This window comes from Pocillopora verrucosa, chromosome 10, assembly GCF_036669915.1.
Source record: "Pocillopora verrucosa isolate sample1 chromosome 10, ASM3666991v2, whole genome shotgun sequence".
NCBI classification, from domain to species: Eukaryota; Metazoa; Cnidaria; class Anthozoa; order Scleractinia; family Pocilloporidae; genus Pocillopora; species Pocillopora verrucosa.
In genome coordinates, this window is record NC_089321.1 from 6,908,880 (window position 1) to 6,934,516 (window position 25,637).

The window sequence follows — 25,637 nt, forward strand, 5'->3', positions numbered from 1 at the left end:
ACAGAGGGGTTCGAGTTATTAGGAGTAAAACTGTTAAAATCAATATGAGCTGAAGGGAAAAATTATTGCAAGAAAGAACGATGTTTTAGTTATAGGGGGGTTTGAGCAAACTAAACCAACTAAATATACATAGAAATCTAGAGGAAACTAACCTGGGTTCGAATTGGCGCAAGATTCGTATTACCGAGGGCTTTAGCCATTGAGTATAAACTATGAAAAGTTATCATGAGCTTTATCAAAAACATATTTTCAGTCTTACCAGTGCGAGGGAAAACAAGATGGCAGTAAAAAGTCTCCGTGGTGACTCAGCATAACCCATTCTGGCGGAGAATACTCACGTATTCACCGATCAGCGTCCAATTTCTGTAAAACAAAACTACATATATTTTTCCTCTGTCACATGGGAGTATTTCTTAGTGGCATTCTGAATGACTTAGAAGTGAAGTTATTATTTGATAAACGTACAGAGGTACACGAGGTAGGTAAGGCGTTGATTACGTAACCTCTGCGAGCAATGCAATTAACTACTACTTATCGAATGCAAAAAAAGTCTCTCGTTTCTTTTTTATGCATAGTTTTTCTCGACAACTTGATATGGTGATCAAACCCACATTCGTTGACAGTCGCGAGTGGGCAAGGCAAAGAAAGTGACATTTTACTAGTTACGGCGAGATGAAGAAAATTAATCAAAGATAATAGAACTGGTTTAAAATCGGTGTTTTTCTCCATATGGCATCGTCTTTTGGCCAAGAATTAAAATTTTTTCTTTACTCGAACAAACATAACATTTGGCATTTAAATGACAGATTTCTGAAATTAAGATTTAAGGAACAGTTTGTCCGTATCTTCCTCCCCACAAATTTTTAGTACTAAGCTCTTATTTTTTCCCTCGAATTTTACGAGATTTTGATTTAGTTTCAGCTAATTTTATCCCGCCTCTGTTTTTTCCTGCAAATATTTAAAGACGTTTTCTAGCTTTCTTTCACGGGACGGATAGAAGTGCACTTTCGCTCGACTCTTACCAATATTCTAACGCGGCATATCACATCCCTAGTGCATCTCACGAAACATTGCATGTCGAATCTTTCTGTACAACGCGTTATAATGAAAACCGAATCTAAATTAACACTCACATACTACAAACGTTTGTAAATATAATCATGAATTCGTTCAAACTTATTCAAGTTTCATATTCTTCAAATTTTTTACCCGAGGCCGTTAGTCCCTTTCAAAACGTATATCCCTTTGGTCGAGTTAAAGTGATTACGTAACGAACAGTGTAAGCGTAAAAACGCATCATGATTGTCATATCCATCATTGAAAAATTAATTAAATTTTAACTGTAGCCGAAATTTTGTTCCTTCAGTTTTTACGTACCTTTGAATGTTCTTTAACTTTGTTGGATTAATAGTATTTAGTACGAGAGAGTTTCTGGTTTGCGCTCCAAAAGGCCCAAGAACTGACAAAAGGAGCGCTGTAAATCAATTGAAATTGATTTAATTGAGTAGAATTGACACCTCCGTTTTGTTAGTGTTTTTTTCGCTTGTTGCTAGGCGTGTCTTGCGCAATTTTCCTTTTTTTTTTGCTAAAACTGTCAAGTATCCAATCGCAACGTACAAATGAACGTAAGTCGTTGTTAGCCAGATAACACTCAACAAGAAGATCAATAGGTAAAAAACAAAAAAAACAAAAAACAACGATAATTATTTTAATAGCAATGATAATTATGAAAAATGATAATAATATTAATTATAATGATTATTATTATAATTATTATTATAATAATTTTTATTATAATAATTATTATTTCAATGCTGAAAATGATGGAAACGACAGAAACAATGAAAACCTTAACTCTGTTATATGAAATGTAATTAATTGTTTTGGCTGTTGAGGATAAGAAGCAATAGGCCATTTTACAGCTGTGTACTTAGTTGCTAAGCCTTTGATTTGGAGTGAAGCTGAAGTTGACCATGTTGTGATAGAGACCAGTATCTAGTTAGCATGATAACAAAGTAATTTACATTTTAAAAGCGGCAAAGTTTGTATCATAACAAGGTCAACCTTAGCCTCACTCCTGTTCAAAGGCTTGGCAACCAAACACACAGCTGTAAAATTCGAAAACTATTCGAAAAGGCACATTTCTCTGATCATGAAAATTATTCGCTTGTCTGTTATTCGGTGAAAAGCTGGTTGATTAGAAATAATTAATTATTACAAATGAAATTAATGGCTTCTGTTTTTGCGATAAATAAATCCTTGATATTGACTCAAGAACATCGCTACTGAGGTTGAAAAAACTTAACTGAAGTTATCTTCAATTCATTCATTGTATAACCTTGTATTTTTTTCCAAAGTGCTAAATTTTAATAATTTCGAATTTTTAAACATGGTGGCATGTTTTACCACAAACGCGGAACCAAGCAGAGAAGCATTAGCATTTGTTACATGTTTATTTATTCATATATCTGATTTCGGGGTATAGATAACATAATTTTAAACTCTTTTGACTGTACGTAAGACACACATTTCTCTCACTATAGAAAGTGGCGGAGCATAAATCTGCTGGAAGTATTAATCACCTCCTTTTAAAATATTTAATCCGATTCCATAGAGCGCCATTTGATTGAGTGACGTGCAACAAAAAGTAAACTCAATAAGCCAATAACAAGTCTAAGTGACACCCACGCACCCGGCGCCAAGAGCGGGAAAACACGAGAAACAAAGTCCCGATTGGTTTTAATTTAGCAAATCTAATTGGTTAAGAGGGTGGTGCTTTTTTTTTTGAACCAATCGCAAAGCGAAGGAAAGTAAAGCCAAAGTAAGTCCGTGATACTTTCGACACCCAATCAAAAGCCGCTATCAATTGTAATTCAAAGCATTTTCTGTGTTTTGGTCACAGCTTACCAATTCACACAGACACTGCTGTGTAATAAAACGCAGTTACCTCAAACTCTTGAGAAAAACAACAGTCGGTCAAATTACAAGCTTTTCACCCTGTCTGCTTTGACTAACAGATTGTCTTTAAAAATGGATACCTTCAGCTCTAAATGTAGGGCACAATATGATGGAGGAAGTAAAGAAAATTAAATAACGATTTCTTAAAATTGACAAACTGTTAATAAATACTTTTCGTTCATTATTTATGTATACAGAGTCTTCGACACATTATCTTAGTAAACGAATGAGGATTTCATATCAGAATGAAGCAAATCCGTTTTGTAGCATACTTTAACACTCTTGCTTCGTGGCACTGTCACGCTGTCACACTGTCACGCTGTCACGCTGTCACACTGTCATGCTTTATAATCGAAAGAGGGTGGTTTCTTGCAAATAACATTTACACATCACTTTCGTCTTCTGTAAGTACAAAAGAAAATCACAATTAAATGTTGAAGTGTTGTTTTTACTTTCCTTTAATTAATTTATTTCTACCGGTAAATTTATGACAGCTGGAGGAGAGAATTTCTTTCATTCTTTATGTTTCTGAAGGATTCCTATACCATGTTAGGTACATGACAAATACGCTTTTCACGCTTTTCCCAACTCAATATCCTCTAACCAAAGATCAAACATGGTGGCTCAGTAAGTGACTGCAAGCTTGTAAACGCGATCTACCTCTACATTGCAAGCTCAGAAAGGTGGAAGGGATTTCCACTAGGGTATGCCCTCGATAGTGATGTAGAGTAGTCTAATTCTCAGCCGAACTAAAACCAGTTAAAAATCAGGGTTGGATGTGGAATGAGAGTGATGAGTCGTGTCCAATAGAGAACAACACAATGACATGGCCAGGTCTCGAACCCAGACCTCTGGACGCGGTTACCTCTTTCTCTGCGTTTAGAACATACCGCGTGTTTTATTCCCTTGAAGAATACTTGAGATCCACGCTAAGCGATACTCCTCAGCTTGTTTGAATCTATCTGCGTGCGATGAATGGAACTCTAATGAACCTTAGAAAGAATTATTCAAAATTAGTAACACGTTATTCACCATTCAGGTTATTTACCAGTCCGCTTTTAATATGTCAGGCCAGGCAACTCAATTTCAAAACGCATTAACCACCAGTAGAACGAGCACTTGTTGAGCTATTCAAAACTCAGTTGACGCTTCGAACAACAAACTGGAAATTTCATCACTGTTGTCTGTGAGTTAGTACTATTTTTTTTCAAACCATCTAGCAAGTCCTGCGTCGATTGTAGTGACGGACTGCCACAACTGATCAAGGTGGAGATGATACACCGTTCACGAAAAAATAAGGCGGAAGTGGCGCGCTGGGCGAGTGACGTGCGAGGGGTTGCGCGTGATTCCCGCGTTCGTCCCCTGAGTACGCACAAAAAGAGACGCTCGTCGTGGACTCTACAAAGTAAACGAGTCCTCTCCGAAGAGAGGCTGATCTTACCACCCTCTGTAGATATCACTTTGTTGTGTTCAATTCGCGATCTCCTTCTTCGGGAAGCTAATTGTCGCGCCCTACTCCAAAAAGTCATTCCTTGAACAGAATCATTTAATTCTTCATTGCCTGTTGACGGTTGAGCATCTTGAGAAACACTTGCGCCTACTCTGGCTGTCAACATTTCACTCTCCAGAGCAAGCCCCATTTCTGGTAGCGCCATCGAGGCTAGAGAGTCATTATCAAACTCCTGACTTGAAGTCACCAAAAACTCATCTTCTGTTTGTTGTGGCGTTGAAACTTTTGTTGGGTCATCCTGTGTAGCATCGTCATTATCAAACTCCTGACTTGAAGTCACCAAAAACTGGTCTTCTGTTTGTTGTGGCGTTGAAACTTTAGTTGGGTCGCTCTGAGTAGCATCGTCAGGTTGGTCAGTCTGTTCAGGTTCTTCGGAATCCTTTGTTTCTGATTTCAATTCATTTTGAGATAGAAGTGCGTTGGACCCCACCACTTCCGTTGCAGCTGGTTTTGGCGGATCACGAGAGACGTTGCTACTGAGGGAAACCTTACTACCAAAAAAACCTTCATTTGAATGACCTTGATCTGTTGTGTCAGGTTTCTAAAGATAAAACAAAGATAAACACATAAACAGGAACGTTGTGTCAGATAATGTTTTAAATTTTTTTTAGGATTCAGTTCGTGAAGTAATTTCGAATGTCTCATGTAAGGCAAACCTAATTTAATAATTAGGAGAAGAATTTAAGAATGATAATCCTTCCAGTTAGCAAAAGGATTGACACAAACTTCCAGTCCTGTTCCTACCTCTGAAGACTCGACTTCTGCCCAGGCTTTCACTGCTTGTAGCGTTGGTGGGCACCAATCCCTTGGACCTGCTGACTGTATCCTTACAGGCACGATTGGCTCCGGTTCGACCTTGGCAAGGCGAAATTTTGTGAGATCACTCGAGCGAGACAATAAAGATCTCTCTGTGCTTTGCTTACGAGGATGTTCATCTGGAAGCTGGTCCCTGAAAATATTGTGAATTGTTAGTTGGCAAGGAAAATACGGTTTCACTATTTTTTTTTACAGGGAAACTATAGCGGTAGTTTAATACCTTGTTGGCTGTCGCAAAGATGCAATTGAAAGAGCTCTAGGAGGTACTTCCACTGAGGACTCTGTTCTTGTCGTACTTCTTGCTCTTTCCGGTTCATAAGATGGGCCAGGCTCTTCCTCATTTCCCGCGTTTGCGGAGTATGGATTCTGGGATTTAGTGGATTAAAAAGAAAAAAGAGACCCATGAGGAACTCCAGTTTAATGTATTATTTACTCAGTGGACGAAAACAAACTCTCCTTCGTTCGATTTTTTCCGAAGGCTACGTTTTTTAAACTTTGGGTTATTTTGAAAGAAGTTGAGGTATTCCAAAAAACCCCAAAAGAAATTTCATATTTCCAGGCATGCTAAGACAGTTAACGTTATTGTTTCTCTCGTCCCCAGTCTATATGTTGGATCCAACAATATCGGTATCTGCCACTGAGCTCAGGTAGGCAGAGGGGGCCGGCCACTATTTATCGCCTGGTGGAGGGGAGGGGTGGGGAGGGGGAGCTAGAAGATTTGGTTATGTCGCGATAAAATTCACCTGATCCACGGCTCTCAGGCTCTTTAATATTTTCATAACCACCCCATTCCCCTCATTGACAGTTAACTGGCAGTCAGTTTAATAGTATCCCCTTTATGCTCTGTTGGCTATGACTGACTCCATTCCATTCCCGCCTGAAAACCATGTGATCCCTCAGAATCCTCCACCCCCTTCCCCCGCAGTCGGCAAATAAAGACTGGTCCCTAAGCCTAACCGAAATTTCTTAGGGAAATCATACGTCCGTAATGCGTATTAAAGGCGGGGTATTACAACCTACCGTTTCTATCAGTATTCCGTATCTCCATTTCATCCAGCGTCGTTTGAGCGCTTCACGAAACTCCGCGCTCAGAAAAACACAAAATATGCAAACCATGATTCCCTAAAAAGAGAAAAAACATCAAAATGAATTCATAAGTAATGAGCACTTATTCTCTGACGAACAGTTTAATTAATTACTCAGTGCAGAAGCCCTCTTTGTCTTGCATGAATATATGTGTGTTATTCACCAAGCGCGTGGTTAATATGGCTGGGTATTGGCAAAGTTTCATGGATCGAGAGGAAGAAAAGTCGGCATTGAATATTTGTCATTTGAGGGAAAAAACTGAATCTTACCTGATCCAAATATAAGTTCTGTTTGGTGCTAAATAGCAAAATAATATTTTTATTTAGCATTAAAGTTAAACGTACCTGGAAGGGATAAGCAACAGCCACGAAATAATCGTAAGAAGGATTGTTCCCTGGCTTATAGAAAACAAGAAGGTAGATTACTCCCAGGAGTGATACCAGAACCACCAGCGCCTTGGAACTTTTCCTATCGATGCAAGCGGAAGATTAAAGGAACATCAATCGGGAAAACACATGTTTTTAACAAGTCTCCTTCACAGCCATTCTTTGGTATGTCACGCAGCGGTTTTATGACATTAAAAAAAAATAAATAAAAAAAAAAGGAGCGAAGGAGACTAGTTTCGGATGTGAATAAACTAAATTTTTTAAAATTTGAATCTATGCAGCCACATGTCACATTTTTTCCTATGATACTCACTTGATAGCATTCATTTGTGATGAATGAGAGTTCTTGAGTTTTTTGGTGAGCATTCGAATTACGTAGACTGCAACTCCACAGTTGATCTGTGATAAAGAGAACAAAGCCGCAGAAATTCAAAGCATCAACTGATTTTCTGATTAGGATTAAGGAGGGATTACGACGGCCTGTAAGTTTTCAAGTATTCGTTTCCTAAAGAAGGAGGATAGCCACAGTTCTGATTTGGGATCTCAGGGACTGAGCCGAGGATCCACCCCTCCCTAGTGGGAAATGGCATATATTTGACAGTTTTTTCTTCTTACCAGCAGCATGATGGATAATGGAACATACAACACCAGCATGTGCTCTGACTGACTGTGTCTCACCCAACAACTGAAACAAAATCAGTAGAGTAGATGGGTCAGATGATTTACGAGAAAGTTGAAACATACACACCCGATCTAAGTGAAGAAAATGAAAAAATTTACGATGAATTTCCAATGAAAAAAAAATACAAGGCTACGAATAAGAAAAAAAACAACAACAACAACAAAATAAACAAACAAGCGCAGAAATGTAGCTGACCTTGAAAAAACTCTTGAAATCTTAAACTGCATGTATGGAAGGTACACACAGAACGTCAGAAAACCGGAAAAACCTGTTATATAGGAAAGACGAAACGAATATAAAACAGTGTTGTTCTAAAAACTTGCAAAATGGTAAGAACATAGCATTTGTTATGCTATTCTGTAAAATTTTTCAGCCGCGCGAAACAAAAAGTGAATCGCGTTGAATTGATGAAGAGATGAAAAAAGGTGTGCGAAAAGTAGAAAATGAACAATTAATAATTAAAAATTAATAATTCTGCGAGTGAGTAGGTTAACAATTCGATTTACCATGTATATATCACACGGGTTTATACCCATTTGAATCATCAATGTAATCTTTTCCGGGCATTACTTTTGGAAGGTTTCCCTATTTCTAGACTGGAAATGGATGAAAATTTCGAACTGTTACTTAGAAAAAGTGTAGTTTATGCCTTGATTTGACCAAACTTACCCCAACCGAAGACATAATAGTACCATAGATATGACTCGCTGTCAAAGGGATACGCGAGCATGCGCAATAGAAAAACCCCTTCATTGAGCATCCACGTTATCTCCGAAGCCGCAAAGTAGCGGTTCAATAACCAGAATGCATTGCAAACGGCCTGTATGAAGGAAGGCATAAAGATCACTCTTAAAAGATTAAAAGTATAATCTGCATATCAGACTTACTCGTACTGGGAAACTTGTCTCGGGTGTTGTGTAGCATGTTAAACAACTTAGGAAACCCGTCCTTCCTCCTAGATGGAAGACTGGCATATCAAGATCACAGATAATTGCCCCTCCCTCCTTCCCCTCAATAAATTTTGCCAGATTTCCCTGGTTAAAAATTCATATCCCTGGGGGTGTGGGGAATGAGGAGAAGCGTTGCAAGATTTGAAAGTTGATTTAAAAAATGATGAAAGTAGGAGAACATGAAGGAGTCTTACCGTGTTCGAATCTGTCTCTCCCATTTTCCCATAGTGATAAATAAATAGAGTGATGATGCGAAGAATAAACGCCAAGATAAGATGATTATGCAAAATAAATCGATCATTTTCACGGCCCCTGTTGATGTAAAATTAGACATCGATGTCTAAGACAAGTAGATTATTTTTTCAAGTAAAGGGTGACTGTCAGAGGAAGAAAAACCTAAAAGTGGGTGCACAAAACACCTCCTTTTCATATTTCTTTCTTCGTAAAACTGTTTCATAAATTAGATGTTTAGGACCTACTTTCGAAGACAAGAAAACCATTTTAACGATTAGTAAGGTTTTCTTGCGACCATCACCTCACACGTCGACTCGATGGAATTAAAGGACATTAAAGATCCACTTACATGACGATGCAGATCAGTATGAATACTGGCAGCAGGACAAAACATTCGATCCAAGAGAGAGCGATATACAACCGCTGCACACGCTGAGCATGAGTAAGAGAGTCATCCTATGAAAGAAACAAAAGAAGCAAAATAAATCAATCAACAAATCGAGCCATTAATTATAAGTTCGTATCGATAGTTAAGTCAGGGTTGCACTCAATATTCGTGTGAAGTGAGAGAGGGCAACATTTTGAAGAGTTTTTTTTTTTCTTCGAGACAAATATTTTCTCTCGAAATAATGATAATATGTGACTGAAGTTCGAAAGTTCAAATGAACCATTCAAAGATTGCTTGTTCCATTGATTATTTCTTGATATGTGCGTTATATGTAAAAAGATTTTTCTTTTTCATTCACCTGTTTCTTCGTTGGTGTGTTGGATGCTTGCCTTCCTTTATCAGCTGCTTCCTTTGGTGTAAGTCTGTGACATTTTGTTATGTTCATCTCTTGCCAGTTACCCTCCTTATCACAACGGCGAGAAATATTATCTGAAAGAGATATTGGGCGTACGTTTACGGATTTTTGGGATGTACTGTATCGTCCGTACGGAAGCATATCGGTCTGATGACTGAGTTGAGAAGCATCTTTTGGGGGAGTTAAAGAAACAACGCTAAAGGATGCCATATATTTCAAGTTTTAAAACGTAAGTGAATGGGGAAACGGTATATAACTTTCAAAAGTCGCTAATCAACAAGAATCTGGGTATTCGAGTGAAGGAATCGAATTCAAATAGTGATTCTTGCGTTTACCTTTTGTCGAAAACAGTAGGAAAGGACAGGGTTGTACGGCTGTTTGGCCTGCAAGAGTCTCCTTCCAGCAAGCAACATCATAAAGTAATTTGCACTTCACAACACCTTTTAAAAAATCGAAAGTGTCAGTTAATGGGAGCTATGGTTATTTGTTGAATAGTCCGCAGGATTTCCAATTAAAAAGATTAAGTTAAGGCCGTGGGTCATGATGCTGCGTTTTTAGGGAGGATAGTGGTATTCTCAATGTGCCTCTTCCTCTCAGAAGTATCAAAGGGGCCCAAAAAGTTGCAGGGGAACGTGAACGATTAGTTTCGGAGATGACTACAATGGCGTAGCGTCGCGTTCAGGTGAGCACAAATCGTGAATGTCTGTTTACTTCCGGTTTGGCGGGAAAGATCAATGCATCGCGCGCACAAGCCTAGCAACGAACACTAGCTCCTCTTAGCAACCGGTGTGACTAGAGCGAAGTGCGTGATACAATGGAAAGGAACAAGAACCGCATTCGCTTCTTCCTTTGTGCGCCTATTCTTAGTTTTTTTTTTTCTCTCAAAGATAGACATCTGGGTTCGAGGCTACGCAGGAAACACTTTTTATCCTCTGAAAACTATTGAAGAGGTGGTAAGATAAAAGAAGAATTAGCATGTTACAAGTTAACCCGATGAAGACCTTAAATTCGCATTGCTGTCGCAATTTGTAAATTATGACAAGTTGCACTTCCCGCCGCAAGCTTACCTGGATCTTTAATGTAGTTTTGTGGGTTCTTTTCACAGAACTGTTTTAATTTGTCGTTGATGGTCTTAAGATCCTGTTGCACGGTTGATGAAATAAAAACCAACTAGAAAAACAATAAAAACACTCAAAATAACGCGAACTCAAAAAGTGAGCTAAATAATTTAAAGTTGGTTCCTCATTTCTCTACTTGTGTTTCATCTCCTTTCCTTGCCTCTCATCACACAAGCGTAGACAAACTTCCGCAAAATTTGACAGATTTTACGGTGCCCCTCCCAACAAGGTCGATAACTTTGATTTTACCATCCAAAACCGAAGTTTGGTCCATTTCAACTCAGTATTAACTAACTACTTACACAAAGAAGCAAAACAGTCACTCCGGTTTTGATAGACAAAGTCATGTTATCAACAACCAATTAACACGTCTCAGCTGTGCGTCGATACGGCTGCTTTGATTCCTCTTAGTTTTCTGTAATACAAAAATGAAAACGTATCAGTGAATTGAAAATGATTGGGGCTTCAGTGATTTGTATTTCAAGGAAAATGACGTGAATTCTAACAACAATAACAACAACACTATACAACGAAAGTATTTTTTATTTCAAACGAACATGACACGAGACAGGATTGCGTGTGTTAAATGGAAAAAAAAAATTCCTCTAAATAGCTGAACGATGAAATGCCACTGTTTCCTAAATTTACAAGGTATTCTCTGTACGGTGGTGAATTTTCTGGGCTCACGGCGTGAAGTAGAGATGCTGACTCTAGACGACAATTTCTTGAATGATTGCTTCTGGAGGAAGTTCAAATGCAGTGTGACTCAATTGTCCGGTTCAACTTTTTCCTAAGACGCAAAGTTTTCCAGCAGACAAAAAAAAAAATGACCTGTATTTTATTTAACGCAAGATATTTTGACGAACCGTTCGTCCGTCACAATATTTGACTATCCGGTGATAGTCAAAAACCAGCTAAAAGAACGAAATACTGAAGTCACAAGATAGTTAACGAAGTAATCACATGAAGATCCAACGTCTGCTATTTTACTTTGTCAACATGAAATTAAAATTACTTTGCTGATACAAATTTTTCTTTTATAAAGCTTAGTCTTCCGCTTTTATGGTGGATGACTCGGAACAATTGCGGAATGAAAAACAAGAAGGCTTAACATCTCAGTTATGCTTTCGATTTCCGGCTTTTTAATTAAAGCAACAGATCAACAGGAGCGTAAAATCAAATTATGACATGATCAGGCAAAACTTTAGAAAGAAAGTCGCTTGACTGTGGTAAAGAGAAAGAGGGTGTTTCCTGAAACATATTTGGTAGTCAGTGGGTAATGTATTAGCACAGTAACAGTTTTTAATTTATTTTTGGTCGCTATCGTGTGTTGGTCTCAACTTACAGCAGGCAATGAAATAAGAACGACATGCATGATCAGCACGTTGATTTGAAATCGCTGCAATTACACCAATGCTACCAAACTGTTCCGACGATTTAACTCAAACAAATATTGTAAAACTGTGGCAGTCAGTATTCACGGTTAAAACAGTAACAATAAAGCTTTGTCTTTTGTTCTTTGAATCGCGAGATAATAATGATATCTTCTAGATCTCAATATTACGACCTGATGCTGCTGCACCTTTGTTGGGCGATAAGGTTGAGTGATAACGCGTCAGTTCGTGAGTACGCGTCGGACTTGTGCAAGCTACTTTGATGTAGAAAGTCGCTGTCTTAAAGCCAGCATTTAAAAATCCAAAATCCCAGTAATGTTGCTCACGGATAGAGAGATTCTGCAATGTCTACATACACAATACCGCAGCTTTTTATAGCTAAAACCACCGAAAAAAAAATTTACACGACAAGAATAAATTAATCAACGCAAAACAATTGCGGAAAATTTGACATCACTGTTTAAGTCAAGTCAGTCATAAAATAGTTTCGCGGAGAATATTTATGACATGTTAGCAACGCAAAAGTGTCTAACTGTGTAACCTGCCTGCTTATTTCATAACGAGCGATGCTTTCTCCCTTCTCATCGATCAGTTCCTGTAGCTATATTAGCATATGTCATCCAATCTTGATTGAACGTGGTCATCGATTTCTACATTGCGCGTTTAGCGTTTAAGAGAAATAGTGCGTTGTTTGCCAAGGTGAAAACAGACAACAGACACTGTTTGATCTAAAAAAAACAAGTAGTTTTGAATTACCTCAATTACTTCACGCCGTCAAAACAGTTCACCCCTCAAAACCCATTGGTTTTCGTTACCAAAACGCCCTTGGAACTCCATACCTTTCGCTCTGCATAATTCTACCAAATCGTGTCATCAGAGTTTACTGTGTACACAATTTTCGATGCCAAATTGACTCTGTGTTCGATTGGATTCACTGACTAGAACGTGTTTACCGCATAGTCTGGAACGATTAACAAACAACATGAAGCGTAATGAACAGTGTTCTCTAAAACTTCCGGTGAACGAGCGATGTTGCATGACTTCCGCTTTTGTAGACTCCCACGCTACTGTTTTGCATCGCATTACCTGAACCGTACACATTGTTATTTCACCTATACTAGAAAAAGCAAACATGCCGACGTGCATAGCCACAGACATACTCAGAAAACCTTAAACTAGTTGAATCTATCATTTTTTTGGCTGCTATGACCCTGAGCGCAAGCTTTGTACTCTTTTTCTGGAACTTTGTACGTGCTGTACTTAACTTTTCTCGGAGTCGAATGTTTGTTGGAACTAACAAGCGGTGGGAAAAAGTGTTTTTTAAGATTAAAAAATCAAAACGAAGCGCGCCTAAGAGCATTTAATTCTAGTTACGCTCTTTTATATATTTTGAATCGAAAGACAGCGCTGGTTCTAATTGAATTTTTATTGAATAGAAATTGCCTTCTAGAGTTTTCAATTTAATGAAATACATAACAGATTTAAATATTGTTTTAGTCATTTCACCTTCCGAAAAATCTTTCTGATGACTCCTCTGAAGCAGCGCACAGAAGGAGAAGGAAAACAAAACAGACTTAAATAATAATAAAAAAAAAGAAAAGAAAAAAAAAGCAACGTCAATAACTTTCTCGGACAATTTTCCTTCTCAACACATTTGCATCCTAACTTATCGATGTGCATCTGTATTGTTTTCAAGATGTTCTTTTGTTTTATCTAATTTTAATATTTTTCTCACCGTTACTCCAGTTAGCTTTATCATTTTCGATACTATTAAAAAAAACCTATTAAAACAAGCGGGGTGTCCGAGTAGCTTGATTCAAAATTAGATGGAAAATGTTGCCAGAAAAAGAAAAAAGCACGCAACCGACTTATTAACTTTAGACATGGTGAAATGAAAAATAGGAATAGTAATAAATAAAAATATCTAAAAAGGGAATCGAGTCACTTTTCCCAAAGATTTGCGACACTGTCAGTAATTTGCACCGGCAAACCTTTCACGGAATTGCGATGATAAGCAAAATACGAAATATATTCATTCGTTGCATATCGTGTCTAAAATACGCACAACCTACTTCAGCGAAATAAGAAGAGAGAAATGAGAATAAAAAAAAGGATGAAGTTTCACGCTCGTAGAAGAAATTGCTATTTTCTCTCAATCGCAAGCAGAAATATACCGGTATTCTACACAGCTTATTTCAGTTGATAGCGACTCTTACCTGGTGTTTTTTTTCACTGTCAAGTCTCTTCGGACACTTCGATTGAACTCAAACTTGTCATCAACGAAAAGCTATTTGCAAGGCTTTACAAGACAATTAAATCAATTGTACTCAAATGAATGCAAACCCACCGAGGCTTGGCTGTGGGGGTTTTTATCGACTTCAAATAAACCACATTCTGAATGGATCAAGAAAACTATCAGCTGATTGCATGCCAGTTTCCCAAATTAAATAGCGCATGTTTTATTGGCTTACGACACCTCCAAGGTATAGGGTAGACGATTTCACTTGATTAATTGTCAACCTGCGTAATATTTAAAGTTTTTGTTTTAAATAAATTTTGATTTTTCTTGGTCTAAAACTTTCAAGGACGAACAAGGAATATGAGTAAGTGTCTCTGAAGAGTTTATTGTTCAATATAAAAATACTTTAAAAAGCACCCATATGCAATATTAACCAACTCGGCTAAAATCTGACATTGTGATTGCCATGACAAACAGTTTGTGATAAAATTCAATAAACAGACAAGTAATCTCAAACTCGATGTAAAATACGAGATGTCAACAATACGAATGAAATATATACAAAGCTAAACTGCGAGATTGAAAAACTCCACAAATCGAAAACGGGCAATGGGTCTCTGTAAATTCAAATATACTTTCGCTCGATATGGACCTGACATACAGTTCTAGTAGAAAAAATTGCGTTCCGTAAAAGTATCTTAAGGCAGATTTTTTAAACTAACGATTTAGTGTTCCTTCGATCTGTCGCTGAAGACACTAATCTGATGCTGTGTTAGTTAAAATTAGACACTGGCTCATATTTACGACTTTTTATCATTCGACTTAACAATAGAACGCTACCTTTTCCACTATACTGAATACACTCGTCCTTGAACTAGTAAAATTTCCCCATGAGAACGACTTTACACCAGAATGTTCTTTAAAATGTCTCTCTGTACAATATACTTTTTTAAAAACATACTCTATACCCTACTTCTGTGCAAATTCGTAAATTACAAATTTCTCTTTTTCGCACTATCTGAATTCTCTGGTTATTCATCAAAAGCAAAAGCGTCCCTTTTTTGTCTTGATTTCTGTGGTAAGGAATCTTCGGGGTCTTGGTAGTATCTGCGTGACCTCAAAGTATGTCTGGAAGGTGTTACGGCTGACACAGGAGTCGAACACTTAACTTTTCGACCTTTGAAGTGTGATTTTTCAAGGGGTGGTGACGCAAACGCATTGACGTCATAAATCCACGTGGCTCTCCGACTCTTTCGAGAAGAGCCCGCGAGTGGTGACGGGCTGGAACTTGACGAGCTGTTGATTAGACGAGATCTCGGCGAAGTTCGAATACTGGAAACGCTCTTCAACGGCTTTAAGGCTGGAAATTTCTCTCTGCGTTTTTCTTTCAAAGTATGTTGGGAAGGTGTTCTCGCTGACACAGGAGTCAAACACCGAACTTGTCGACCTTTGGAGCTTGAAGTTGCAGGAGGTGGTGACGCAAACGCATTGACGTCAGAAGTCCACGTGGCTCTCCGACTTTTTCGAAAAGGACCGGCGAGTGGTGACGGGAAGGAACTTGGTGAGCTGTTGATTGGACGAGCTCTCGGAGAAGTTCGAATTGTGGAATGGCCCTTCAATGGCTTTAAGGATGGAAATTTCTTTCTGTCCTTTTCTTTCGCTGATGATTGCACATTGCGGTCTTTTTGCTGCCCTACAATTTGAGAATTCTTGTATTCCTTAAGTGAAAGTTCCATGATCCGACGTATCTTGACCCGTTCTTCAATAGTTTCGTACAGAGCATTGTCCTGGAATCCACTTGGAGCTGGTTCGGATAAAAAAGATGGCCCTTCCTGTTTGCTCAGGAACAAACCATCAACTTCTGTTGTAAATGAAGTTCCTTTTTCGATATTACTTTCTCTCACTGATCGAAGTCTCTTAGGAGCTCCAGTTTTAACAGGGGTAACTTTTTGGGGACACTGGAAAGAGCAATCTACCTCCGTCGCTACATCTGATTTCCTTCGCTTCGTTGGCCTCCCTACTTCTGGCTGAAGGTCCTCAGATTTACGCTTTCGTCTCCAGTTAATGTTAGTAGACGACGTCACGGAGTCCTCTACTTGCTCGGAGACTTCTGTCTGAAAATTCTCTGAATTTAGCCTCCGCGTCCAGCTGGAGATGTTGAACGGCGACGTTACTGCAAAGTCATCTTCGTCATCTTCTCCGTCAGTGCTGCCAGCCACTGTACTGAAAACATCGTCATCCTCATCAAAATCGTCAGTATCTACTTCGGGTATGCTGTCCACTATGGACGTTTTTGCTGTACTTGGCCGTGAGTCAAGTAAGTTGCTATTGTGAATCTCGACTGAAGTTGTAGGCCTTATCTTTCTTAACACTGTGGCGGCTTTATTTTGTTCAATCTCCATATCTCCGTCAAAATGTCCCTTCCCGACATCTATTATCTCTATCTTTTCGACCACCGGTTCTTCTTCCCTTCCAATATTTTTCTCAACTACCGTGTCCTCGTCACTAGTTTTAACCTCCTCGATAGTGTCATTATCCTGAGTATCTCCCAGAGTGGCCTCATCAGAACCACCATTCATACTCTCCACAATGGAGTTGATCCTATAACTCAAATCTTCTCCTTCAGATGAAAACGAACCAAGGAACTGCGGCACATCAAAGCCATAAAAGTCCTCCTCCTCCTCGTCATCTGACTCAAACAACCGAGTAACACCAGATCGTTTCTTACCATGTTTGGCGAGAAAAGCTGCAGAATGGTAATCTTTTTTGATGCGTGGGCTGCCTTCCAAGAGTTTAATTCCTGAATATTTACTCGTCGCGCAGTAGTCAGCGCTTTTTATGCGTGGGGGTGACCCACGAACGGTAGTTATAGAAACATCTCCCAAAGATACAATTGTATCTGATGAAAAGGAAGGATCCGTTATTTTGTCGACGTCGTCAACAGCAACCTCTTGCAAGTTTCTCCCAGCTGAAAGCATACCAGACACACCCATGCTGTACTTGTCATGAGTGGGACCACTTCGAGGGCTACCAGAGGTGGACCTTAAATCGGCCTCAGATGAGAATTCTTTCACGTGAAAGGCCTCTCCACAACAAGGCGTGTTCTCTTGGATTTTTATCTGTCCCTTATTCCCTCCTTTCACCTTTTTCTTTGATGTCCTTGTTTGGAGACTTTGTACTGACTGAGATCTTTGTTTTGGACTTCTGAATTTTGATTTAACACTGGTAAAGTCCGTGGAAACAGTTCTCTCCCTCCGCTCACGATAACTCTCAGGGCTGTCGGGGATTTTGTGTTTTAACTTGGTCTTGTTACAAAGCTTAGAGTCACACTTATCTTGTTCTACGTGTTTTCTCAAGCTATACCTTCCACTTCCCGCTGAAGTTTCATTTGAAAAGCCTGATTTCTCCGAGCTTGCAGGAGAGGGACAGTGATCCAGTGTTGGCGTACTGGAGAGATCATTTTCGTCGTCATCCGAGAGAGCGTCCTCAGCAGGAGGTCCTTTCGATGACGTTTCTCCACTTGAACTCTGAATACTCTCGGTGTCAGAAGAATTTGAGTGTACATCTCGCAAAGGCCTTTTCCTGTTAACACACAACTTTCTACAATCAGACAACTTCACCTCTACTTGTGAGGAATCTTTCGAGTCATGAAAACAGCTCTTTGTGCTTTGGCTTACTTCGATATCTTCTGTAGTTTCGCTAACTTCATTTTTCGACGTGAGAAGTTTTCTTTGTGGCTTAGACTCTACACAGCTATGCGGGCAAACGCTCGAATCTACTTTCTTCTTCCCCAGCTTTACTTCTGCTGCTAGTCTCGGAGAATTCGATGAAGATGCTTTTCTGGTCTTCTCTTTGTCATCTAAATCACTGGGCGACTGTGTCATTGTAGCTGGAGCTGACTTAACTCGTGATCGTGTACATCTAACAACGCTGTCGTTATTAGCATTGGCTATCGTAGTTTCTTGTTGATCGCTCGACGCTTTTCCACTCTTTTTCGTCTCCCTTGTGACAATTTTATCACAGGGTTGTTTTCTTCTTCGTGTTTTCTGCTCTCCTTTTTCCTCCCCTGTTTTTGGCGATCCAGATCTTTTGGGTCGCGAAATACTACCATTCGAAGGAGCTGAAAGACAGGACATTTCCAGACTTTCCATCTGAGTGTCTTCCGGTATAGTTTCCGGCGAAGTATCGAAATTTGGTTTTCTGTCACAGAGTCCACCACGATTCCCACTTGCAGCAGAGCTACGACACGACCCCATGGAACCTTCCATTCCAATATCTTGTCCCAAACTTTTCGAACCACTTGCCTCACACGACTTAACAGCATTCTCTTTTTCATTTTCTGTAGGCATCTCCACATGAGCAGACGCATGGCCCCCATCCTCTTGACATGATTCATGATGACTTTCCTTCGTAGCTGACCTTAGGCATAACCTTTTCCGACTTTCCATCCTGATTTCCGACTCTTGTTGTACTTCTGTTTCAAGTGACGTCATCTTGCCTTTTTGCATGTCACTCTCTGTCGCGGGAGCTTCACGGATCATGATGGAATTTTTCAGCTTGACAACCGATGCATCCCGCGTACTTCTGGGACTCTCCATATCTACTTTTTGCTCTATGTCTTGAATTATTTCCACATGAGATTCATCTAGCTGCTCTTTTTCATCGCAACAATCGGACAACTTTTCTCTTCTAGCAGATCGAATGTTCTTTGATTTAGGACTTTCTCCTTGGGTGTTTTGTTTGCTCTCTCCTTGTGAACGAGAAGCATGAGTAATGAGATAGTCAACGCTATACTTTTTCTCAAGAGTTTCCATCTCAATGTTGCTTTTTAGTTGTTCATCTGCTATCTGATTTGTAGACTCGATAGTTTCACAAGGATTTTCCTTTCCAGCTTGCCTTAGACGTGTTCTCCCGATATTTTTATGTTGGAGCTCCAGTCTGGACTCGTCTGACGAACTAGCTTTACATTTAACCAGGTCGACTTCACCTCTATCAGAATGGGGTCTTCTAGGTCGAAGCTTCGTTCGGACAACGCTGTCTTCGTCACAACTCGCAATGTTACAACGAAAAACACTCGACTTAGGTTGTTGGTTAACTTTACTACCATCCTCGCCGGAAGATCCTTGTTCATGGGTGTGCATTTTCGCATCTGCACTCTTTTTCTCCACATTTTGGGCGGGAGATACTCTCTTTCTTCTTTTAGATTGGCTCTTCTCGAGGTCTTCACGAGATGCGGGAGAAGACGCATATTTATCGCTTTTAGAACACGTCGCAGTAGGACTTAAAGACGACGACCGTACTCTGGTGTTGGTTACCCGTTCTGAAGCTGTCTTCACACTCGTTTTCACCAAGTTTACACGCCTTTCTCTAAAATACCCAACTGTACGTGCGGATGCATCCTCTCCTGGGCTGTTCGTTTTGCTTTCAGAGCGTCTGGGACTGCTGCGCAATTCTCGCCTTTCAGCCTCTTTGACCTCAAAAGAACCTTTGCCGATTCTCCGTCCTGACGTTTTCCTTGGAGTATCATAATCAGTACAATTCCTCTCGGGGGTGGAGTTGGTGGCAGATGTGCGACAAACAGGTCTCTCATGCGAGGGGTTGATGGGTGTTTGACAGCCTTCATTTTCCTTGAAGCCTTGGTCTGGAGGAGTTTGATACACCGGAATCATTTCCTGGTTATTTTGCTTTGATGGTGTTTTTTCTTCAGCTTCAACCGCGACGGAGTTTTGAGAACCAGGAATTTCAGTCCTAAATCATGAGAACGGAGGGAAAGAAATGAATAAACTACACTGTACAGTTCAAGTAACTGACTGAAAATTTAAAAGCTATAATTATGTGCACACTTGTATTTATTTAACCTTCTGTAGTCAAAATGCGATTTTCCCAAACATTTAAAGATACAAAGCATTGAAAGATAGAAGTAGCTATGTTGAGAAGAGCTTTAGGAAATAATGCGCGGAACAAGTAGCCTTCACCAAACCTGTCTCGCTTTCACTGTAAAAACAGGTCTTAGAATATGCCTATAGATTGAAGACATTTTGCAATACCTTCCTGCAATATTTTCATAAGTTTACATTTACACACTTCACCCCCAATGGAGAAAGATACAGTGGGCGTTCACCAATATCTTCTGTTAAGCTGTTCCTTCCCAGTAAAATTATTTAAGCTAATTTTTACCTGTTTTCCTCTTTCTTTTCCCTCTCTTTCTGCTGATGTTTTAACAACATATTTTCCAAAAAGTCTTGCAAACTTGGTCCTCTTCTGATCAGTTCATCCAGGCTTTTGTAGTTAGATGAGTCCCTCGAAAATGCCTGATGACGGTCACTGTGAAGATGCTGGAGGAAAATTTATTACAAAAAAGGTTTGTTTTACGAAATTAATTTCAAAGAAACCTTTCTGTTGAAATGTGTGGGAAAAACAATGGTCAAATGGACTTCAGATCTGGATTTGAGCTAGGCTACATTTTATTATGTTGCTCTATTGGGAAAGACTCTTTCCTCTCAAAGAAAAAAAAAGTTATTTGCAGATAGTGGAGATAAATTCTTTAGTTTCAAATGGCTGGATCTTTTTACCAATTTTCCACGTAGAAGCTATTCAAAATATTAATGGCAGGAGTATATGTACTTACCATGTCCAGATCCTCGTAATGAACACAGCAGCACTCACAAAATCCTTTCTTTTTATTCCTATCCTCTTCAACATTTTTTCTGAAGAAAAGAAGAAATTATATCATGAAATCCTTCACCATATTGTACACACGGCCATAATAAAATAGTTAGCTGCCATCAGAATAGAAGCCAGCTCTGTTCTGGGAATACATGCAGAAAATATGGTGCAATAAACAACACCACATGAGAGTACAGCTTGACACATCTCATATATATGTACATGTGGAAATCCATACACGGTTCTGGAGTCAGCTATGAGCACCCCATGATTAACCCTTTACTCATTAACATCAGTATGCATTTCCTCCACACTGTTCTCTATACATTTCCTAAGGTGCTGATAAGGAGAATTTGTTCAACAATCAAGAGCTTCTTTGGTTGGTGATCATTTCCTTTACTCTCATGACCTTAATGTGTGATTCAGGGGGGATACTGAAGGGAGAAATTAGATGCCAATCACTCTCAGGGGTCAAAGGGTTAAGATTGTAAGTATGGCTAATTAGAGCTTAGACACTGTATGTATAAGAACACCATCAGTCAGAACTGTAAAAAAAAAAAAATTTTGCAAACTGCAGTCATCAACACACAAAATGCGACTGAAAAAATTATATAGATTAGTGCTATTAACCTTGATAAACCAGACCATCTAATTTCAGCAACATTTCTTACAACTTAAACAAACTCAACATAGTTATGCTTCTATATGTAATGAAGTGTTGAAGCATCCTTCTTAACATGTCTAAAGGTATCACACTGTATCAGGCACACTGAATTTTTACAATTTAATTTTTTTTATCTACCTTTTAGTCTTGGCAGGCTCCCTACAGTCATGCTCCAAGTCTCTCTTTGGAGGGTCAAATGGACCCCTCCCCAATGCCCCATCAAAGTAAATCTTTGGCCAGTCCTTCAACTCATGAACCAGGGGCTTGTAAGCGCGACTGTGATCTTCTACTTTGATGAATGGAGAGTGCAGCTTTCGTACCTTGGGTTTGACGCCTTGCTTGGCTACTCTACCAGTAACTAAAGCTTTGGATGTTGGTTTCTTTAGAATGCTACCATATCGCTCCAATTTCTCTAACATCTTTTCTAGTGAAATGATTTGAAGACCCCAGTTCCTTGCATTAGCAATGACATTGCTTGTTCCACACGTGTAGGTTATGGCTGCATGTGCTGCAAGTGCCTTGCCCCTCATATTATGTTTGGCAGAAGTCTGACCACTTTGTTCAGTACCACATGAGTCTGCACTTAATGGAGATGGAACGGCAGAACCTTTTGCTGATGAGCTACAGCAATCATAAAGGGAAAAAGCATTCAATACTTACTCACTTTTTAAATATACTTTAAAGAAAGCTTCACTTAAAAATCCTGAACCATGGATTTATTCATTTCATGGAAGATTCATTAATGGACTCAAGCTTGAAAAACTGTCATTTGTTGGAGATTTGTTTGTAATTGATAACATTCAGTAACTTGGCCTGACTGTATCAAAAATAGGCTATTTGTGGAATTCGTCCTGGCCTTTGAGTCAATCTAGAAAACTCAGATGGAGAATGTAGTAGTTTCTCCCTATCTGAATGACAACCACACACTGAAGATAAGCTTCTTTTGAGTGAAAACAAAATGAGTAAAACCCTTAAGTTAACACTTTGAGCCATAACAGTGACTAGCATCTAATTTCTCCTTACACTTTCACACCTGAATCACTCATTAAGGTCATGAGAACATAGGAAATGATCACCAACTAAAGAAGCTTTTGATTATTAAACGAATTCTTGTTTTCAGCACCTTTACAAATAGCATAGAGAACAGTATGGAGAATATGCATACTGATGTTAGGGTGTTAAGGGTGAAGGATATTTAGCCTTCGCTAGTAATTTGTATCATTTCTTTTTTACCTTTTTGTGTTTCCTGGAAAAGGACTTGGAATTGATAAACTAGGGCTTGGTGTTGAGTTGCTTCTTGGAGAGCAACGGCTGTCAGCATCTTTCTTGTTGGTGACAACACAGCTAATGTCTTTGCTCAAAAATTCTTCTACAGCCTTTTAAATTCATTGAAAACAATCATTAGCTTATTTAACAAAAGCATTGCTGGTATTACCTTTGTTTGCCGCCTGAAACTTAAGCCTATTCATTGAAGTTTTCTTCAAAAAGAACCATGAAAGACTGGCAAACAATGAAGGCAGGCTCAAGTTGTCTTTAAGAGAGAGGCATCTTGGCACCATCAGGGTACTAACAACCCCTTGACTCACAACTATTCATGCAATTTTCAGTAAAAATGTGATAAGGCTCACTTCTATACTGTAGTAACAAGCTGCACCCTAAAATTTTATTGTGATCTTTAGTTCAGACACACTTTCAGCAGCATCCTACATGAAGATTCATGTCCTTGATACATGTATATAAATGCTGTTACAGATAAAACCAGACGTGATTTAGCAAAATTTTGTTTATGAAGCAAAATAAGGGATTGGTTGTTTGTCTTACACATTTATAATGCTGTTGCTCTAACTGGGATTTTACAAGCTGTTGAATTAAAATCTTCTCTTACCCCTCCAAGCTCTTTTATGTGAGCTTTTAAGCTGCCTGTTTTGCGATAGTTTTCAAGATCCAAGTAGAATGTACAGTCTTTTAATGGTTCTTGGTGTTTCTCGTGTTGAAATTCAAGTCTTCTTTTACCTCTGGGACTTATTTCTAGACAGGGAAAATACCATTTCAATCATATATGAACATATTTGAACTAAAAGAAAACAAAATGCACCCATACACTCAAAATCAGCTATGACAAGTTTGGTTTTTAGGTTGGTGGACTGTGGTACTTGTCACCCAACTCCCATGAGTGATCAAGACAGAATTTCTCCTAAAAAGCCAATACAACATCAAGCAGACAAGAGATGAGAATTAAGAAAAAATCAATTAGGGGATTATCAGTTGATCCAATACCAAATTCTCCAAAGTAACATCATAATAATTGTATGGCAGACAGTATGAAGAATTACTAATAAAATTTGGGAGTAAATGGGTTAATATTAGTCAGGAGTAACTCCTGGGAATAAACCATTTGGGCCATCACCAAGAGATGTTTTGTAAATGTCCATTTTTCAGATGACCCATTTTTTCTCACACAGAATTCATTTATACTATTTCTTGTCTGGATATGAATTCTTGGGGGTTTTGGTTGAGAATATGATTGGCAAAATAATGCCTGTAACCAGCTGTTTTTTCTTTTCACAAACCAAGGCTCCCTTGATAAAATCTTTCCATTCTTCCCCCTTTCCCCCATTTTTTTTAGACCGAGCAACCCATATTCAAGAGAGGGAGGGTGATGGAAAACAAAACATTCTGTGGGGAAGGCTTAAGGCATAAAAAAAGTCAAGTGCAGCTTTCTTTCTTGTCAACAATTATATTACAGTGGGGATTATAGAAAATAATCAATATAGAAGTGATCGACAATGCTTTCTAGAAGGAACTAAAATGAAAGCATACTTAAGAGCAACCTGAGGAGGATGTATAATTCATCAGGAAAATAAAGCACGTGAATCAAAAATATAACAGCTGGTCTGTTTTATACACTAACTTCCAGCTTCAATTAACCTGTCGTCCAATACAATCAAAACACTACCTAGCGATCACATAATGTGATTTTCTCGTCACGACGCCAAAGATTTTTAACCAGAATAGTTTTAAACAAGAACAGCGGTGATATCTTGACGTTTGATGATTGTCTTCTAAGTGAAAGCATGTAACCGACGCAGTCAGAGGACACCAAGACGCGATCGGACTCAAAGGATTAAAACTTAACTAAATTTTACTCCGATCTTTGAAAATGTGGACGAACATGACAAAATTTAACGGAAATTTAAAAATTCAACGGAAAATGAGCCAACATCCCGTAGTTTTTGTTGTAAACAATATCACAGCTGCCATGACGATTCACACAGCGGCGTGAAAACGAAAAGACGAAACAAAAACCTCCACGACAAAGACGTCTTCGAGAAGCTCCGCTAGATAGGAGCCCGTAACAAAAACGAAAACGATGTATAAAGAATGTAAATTTGTGTTACTTACTGTACTTCTTTGAAAGTTCATTCACTGAAGGAGTTTTCGTTCTTCTTCGCGGACTTCGACGAAGACCGATTGCTGGAACTGACGCTCGACGATTAGAAGACATGATTTGGGATCTTTGTCGATTATATCGAACTCGTAATTTCGCCTGATGGAAGTTCTCTTACAGGTCGACCATCGATATCGACGAAAGGGGATAATTGAGCACGAAACCACAGGAAACGGCGTAAAATCTGCCCTTAACCAAAGCAGAATTTCAGCTGTTTCACACGCGAATTTCCCGGGCTAGTAAAAGAATGCAGATTTTCATGCAAGCGCGGGAAATCCCGTCATGCTATGCAACCTAATCCAAGCGCTGCTGACGTCAAGCGCCACTCAGCCATTATTTTTCGTCTTACGGCAGAGTTTATCAAGATAAACAACGCTGCATTATTTTGTGTTAAAATGAGTATACACTATGGTGATTTTGGATATTTTGAATGGCAAGAGGGAGGTTTCTGTCCTTTAAATTAGAGATAGTGGAGAACGGGGAAAATTAATTTGGGCGTGAGACGAACAAAATCTATGAAGGTTATAAATAGGGCTCTTAAAATTGCATATCTAAATCACATTTTGGTCTGAATATCTCAATAAAGTTAAATGAAATGTTAATCGATGCATTTGTGGTACTTTATGGCCTTCGGCCAAAAGTAATTGCGAAAAAAGACGCTTCAAAGGGCCCATGAAGGCGAA

At 39.0% G+C, this 25,637-nt stretch overlaps 2 protein-coding genes across 5 annotated transcripts; both read right to left on the reverse strand.

Annotated features, from left to right (window-relative positions):
• Nucleotides 1-1,822: 1,822 nt before the first annotated feature.
• Nucleotides 1,823-12,937, reverse strand: LOC131790443 (uncharacterized). Of its 4 annotated transcripts, none has more exons than XM_059107665.2 (18): nucleotides 12,777-12,937; nucleotides 10,846-10,958; nucleotides 10,493-10,595; nucleotides 9,761-9,865; nucleotides 9,369-9,499; nucleotides 8,972-9,078; nucleotides 8,583-8,700; nucleotides 8,108-8,258; nucleotides 7,634-7,706; nucleotides 7,372-7,441; nucleotides 7,070-7,155; nucleotides 6,715-6,838; nucleotides 6,305-6,406; nucleotides 5,505-5,650; nucleotides 5,213-5,417; nucleotides 4,400-5,009; nucleotides 3,849-3,950; nucleotides 1,823-3,360 (listed from the first exon to the last, which is right to left on the reverse strand). In XM_059107665.2, the coding sequence occupies exons 2-18, from the start codon at nucleotides 10,888-10,890 to the stop codon at nucleotides 3,341-3,343; spliced, it is 2,298 nt and encodes a 765-aa protein (XP_058963648.2). In that variant the 5' UTR covers nucleotides 10,891-10,958; nucleotides 12,777-12,937; the 3' UTR covers nucleotides 1,823-3,340. The 4 variants fall into 4 exon arrangements, with proteins under 4 accessions (XP_058963648.2, XP_058963647.2, XP_066029806.1 ...); XM_059107664.2 differs by having other exon boundaries at nucleotides 12,694-12,937; XM_066173709.1 differs by lacking the exon at nucleotides 12,777-12,937 and adding an exon at nucleotides 12,483-12,636.
• Nucleotides 12,938-14,570: 1,633 nt separating this feature from the next.
• On the reverse strand, nucleotides 14,571-25,198 carry LOC131790420 (protein chiffon-like). Its single transcript, XM_059107630.2, has 7 exons — nucleotides 24,909-25,198; nucleotides 23,392-23,534; nucleotides 22,740-22,882; nucleotides 21,645-22,127; nucleotides 20,805-20,883; nucleotides 20,354-20,511; nucleotides 14,571-19,924 (listed from the first exon to the last, which is right to left on the reverse strand). Exons 1-7 carry the CDS (start codon nucleotides 25,009-25,011, stop codon nucleotides 15,208-15,210), a joined length of 5,826 nt encoding a protein of 1,941 aa, XP_058963613.2. The 5' UTR covers nucleotides 25,012-25,198; the 3' UTR covers nucleotides 14,571-15,207.
• Between the last annotated feature and the right edge of the window lie 439 nt (nucleotides 25,199-25,637).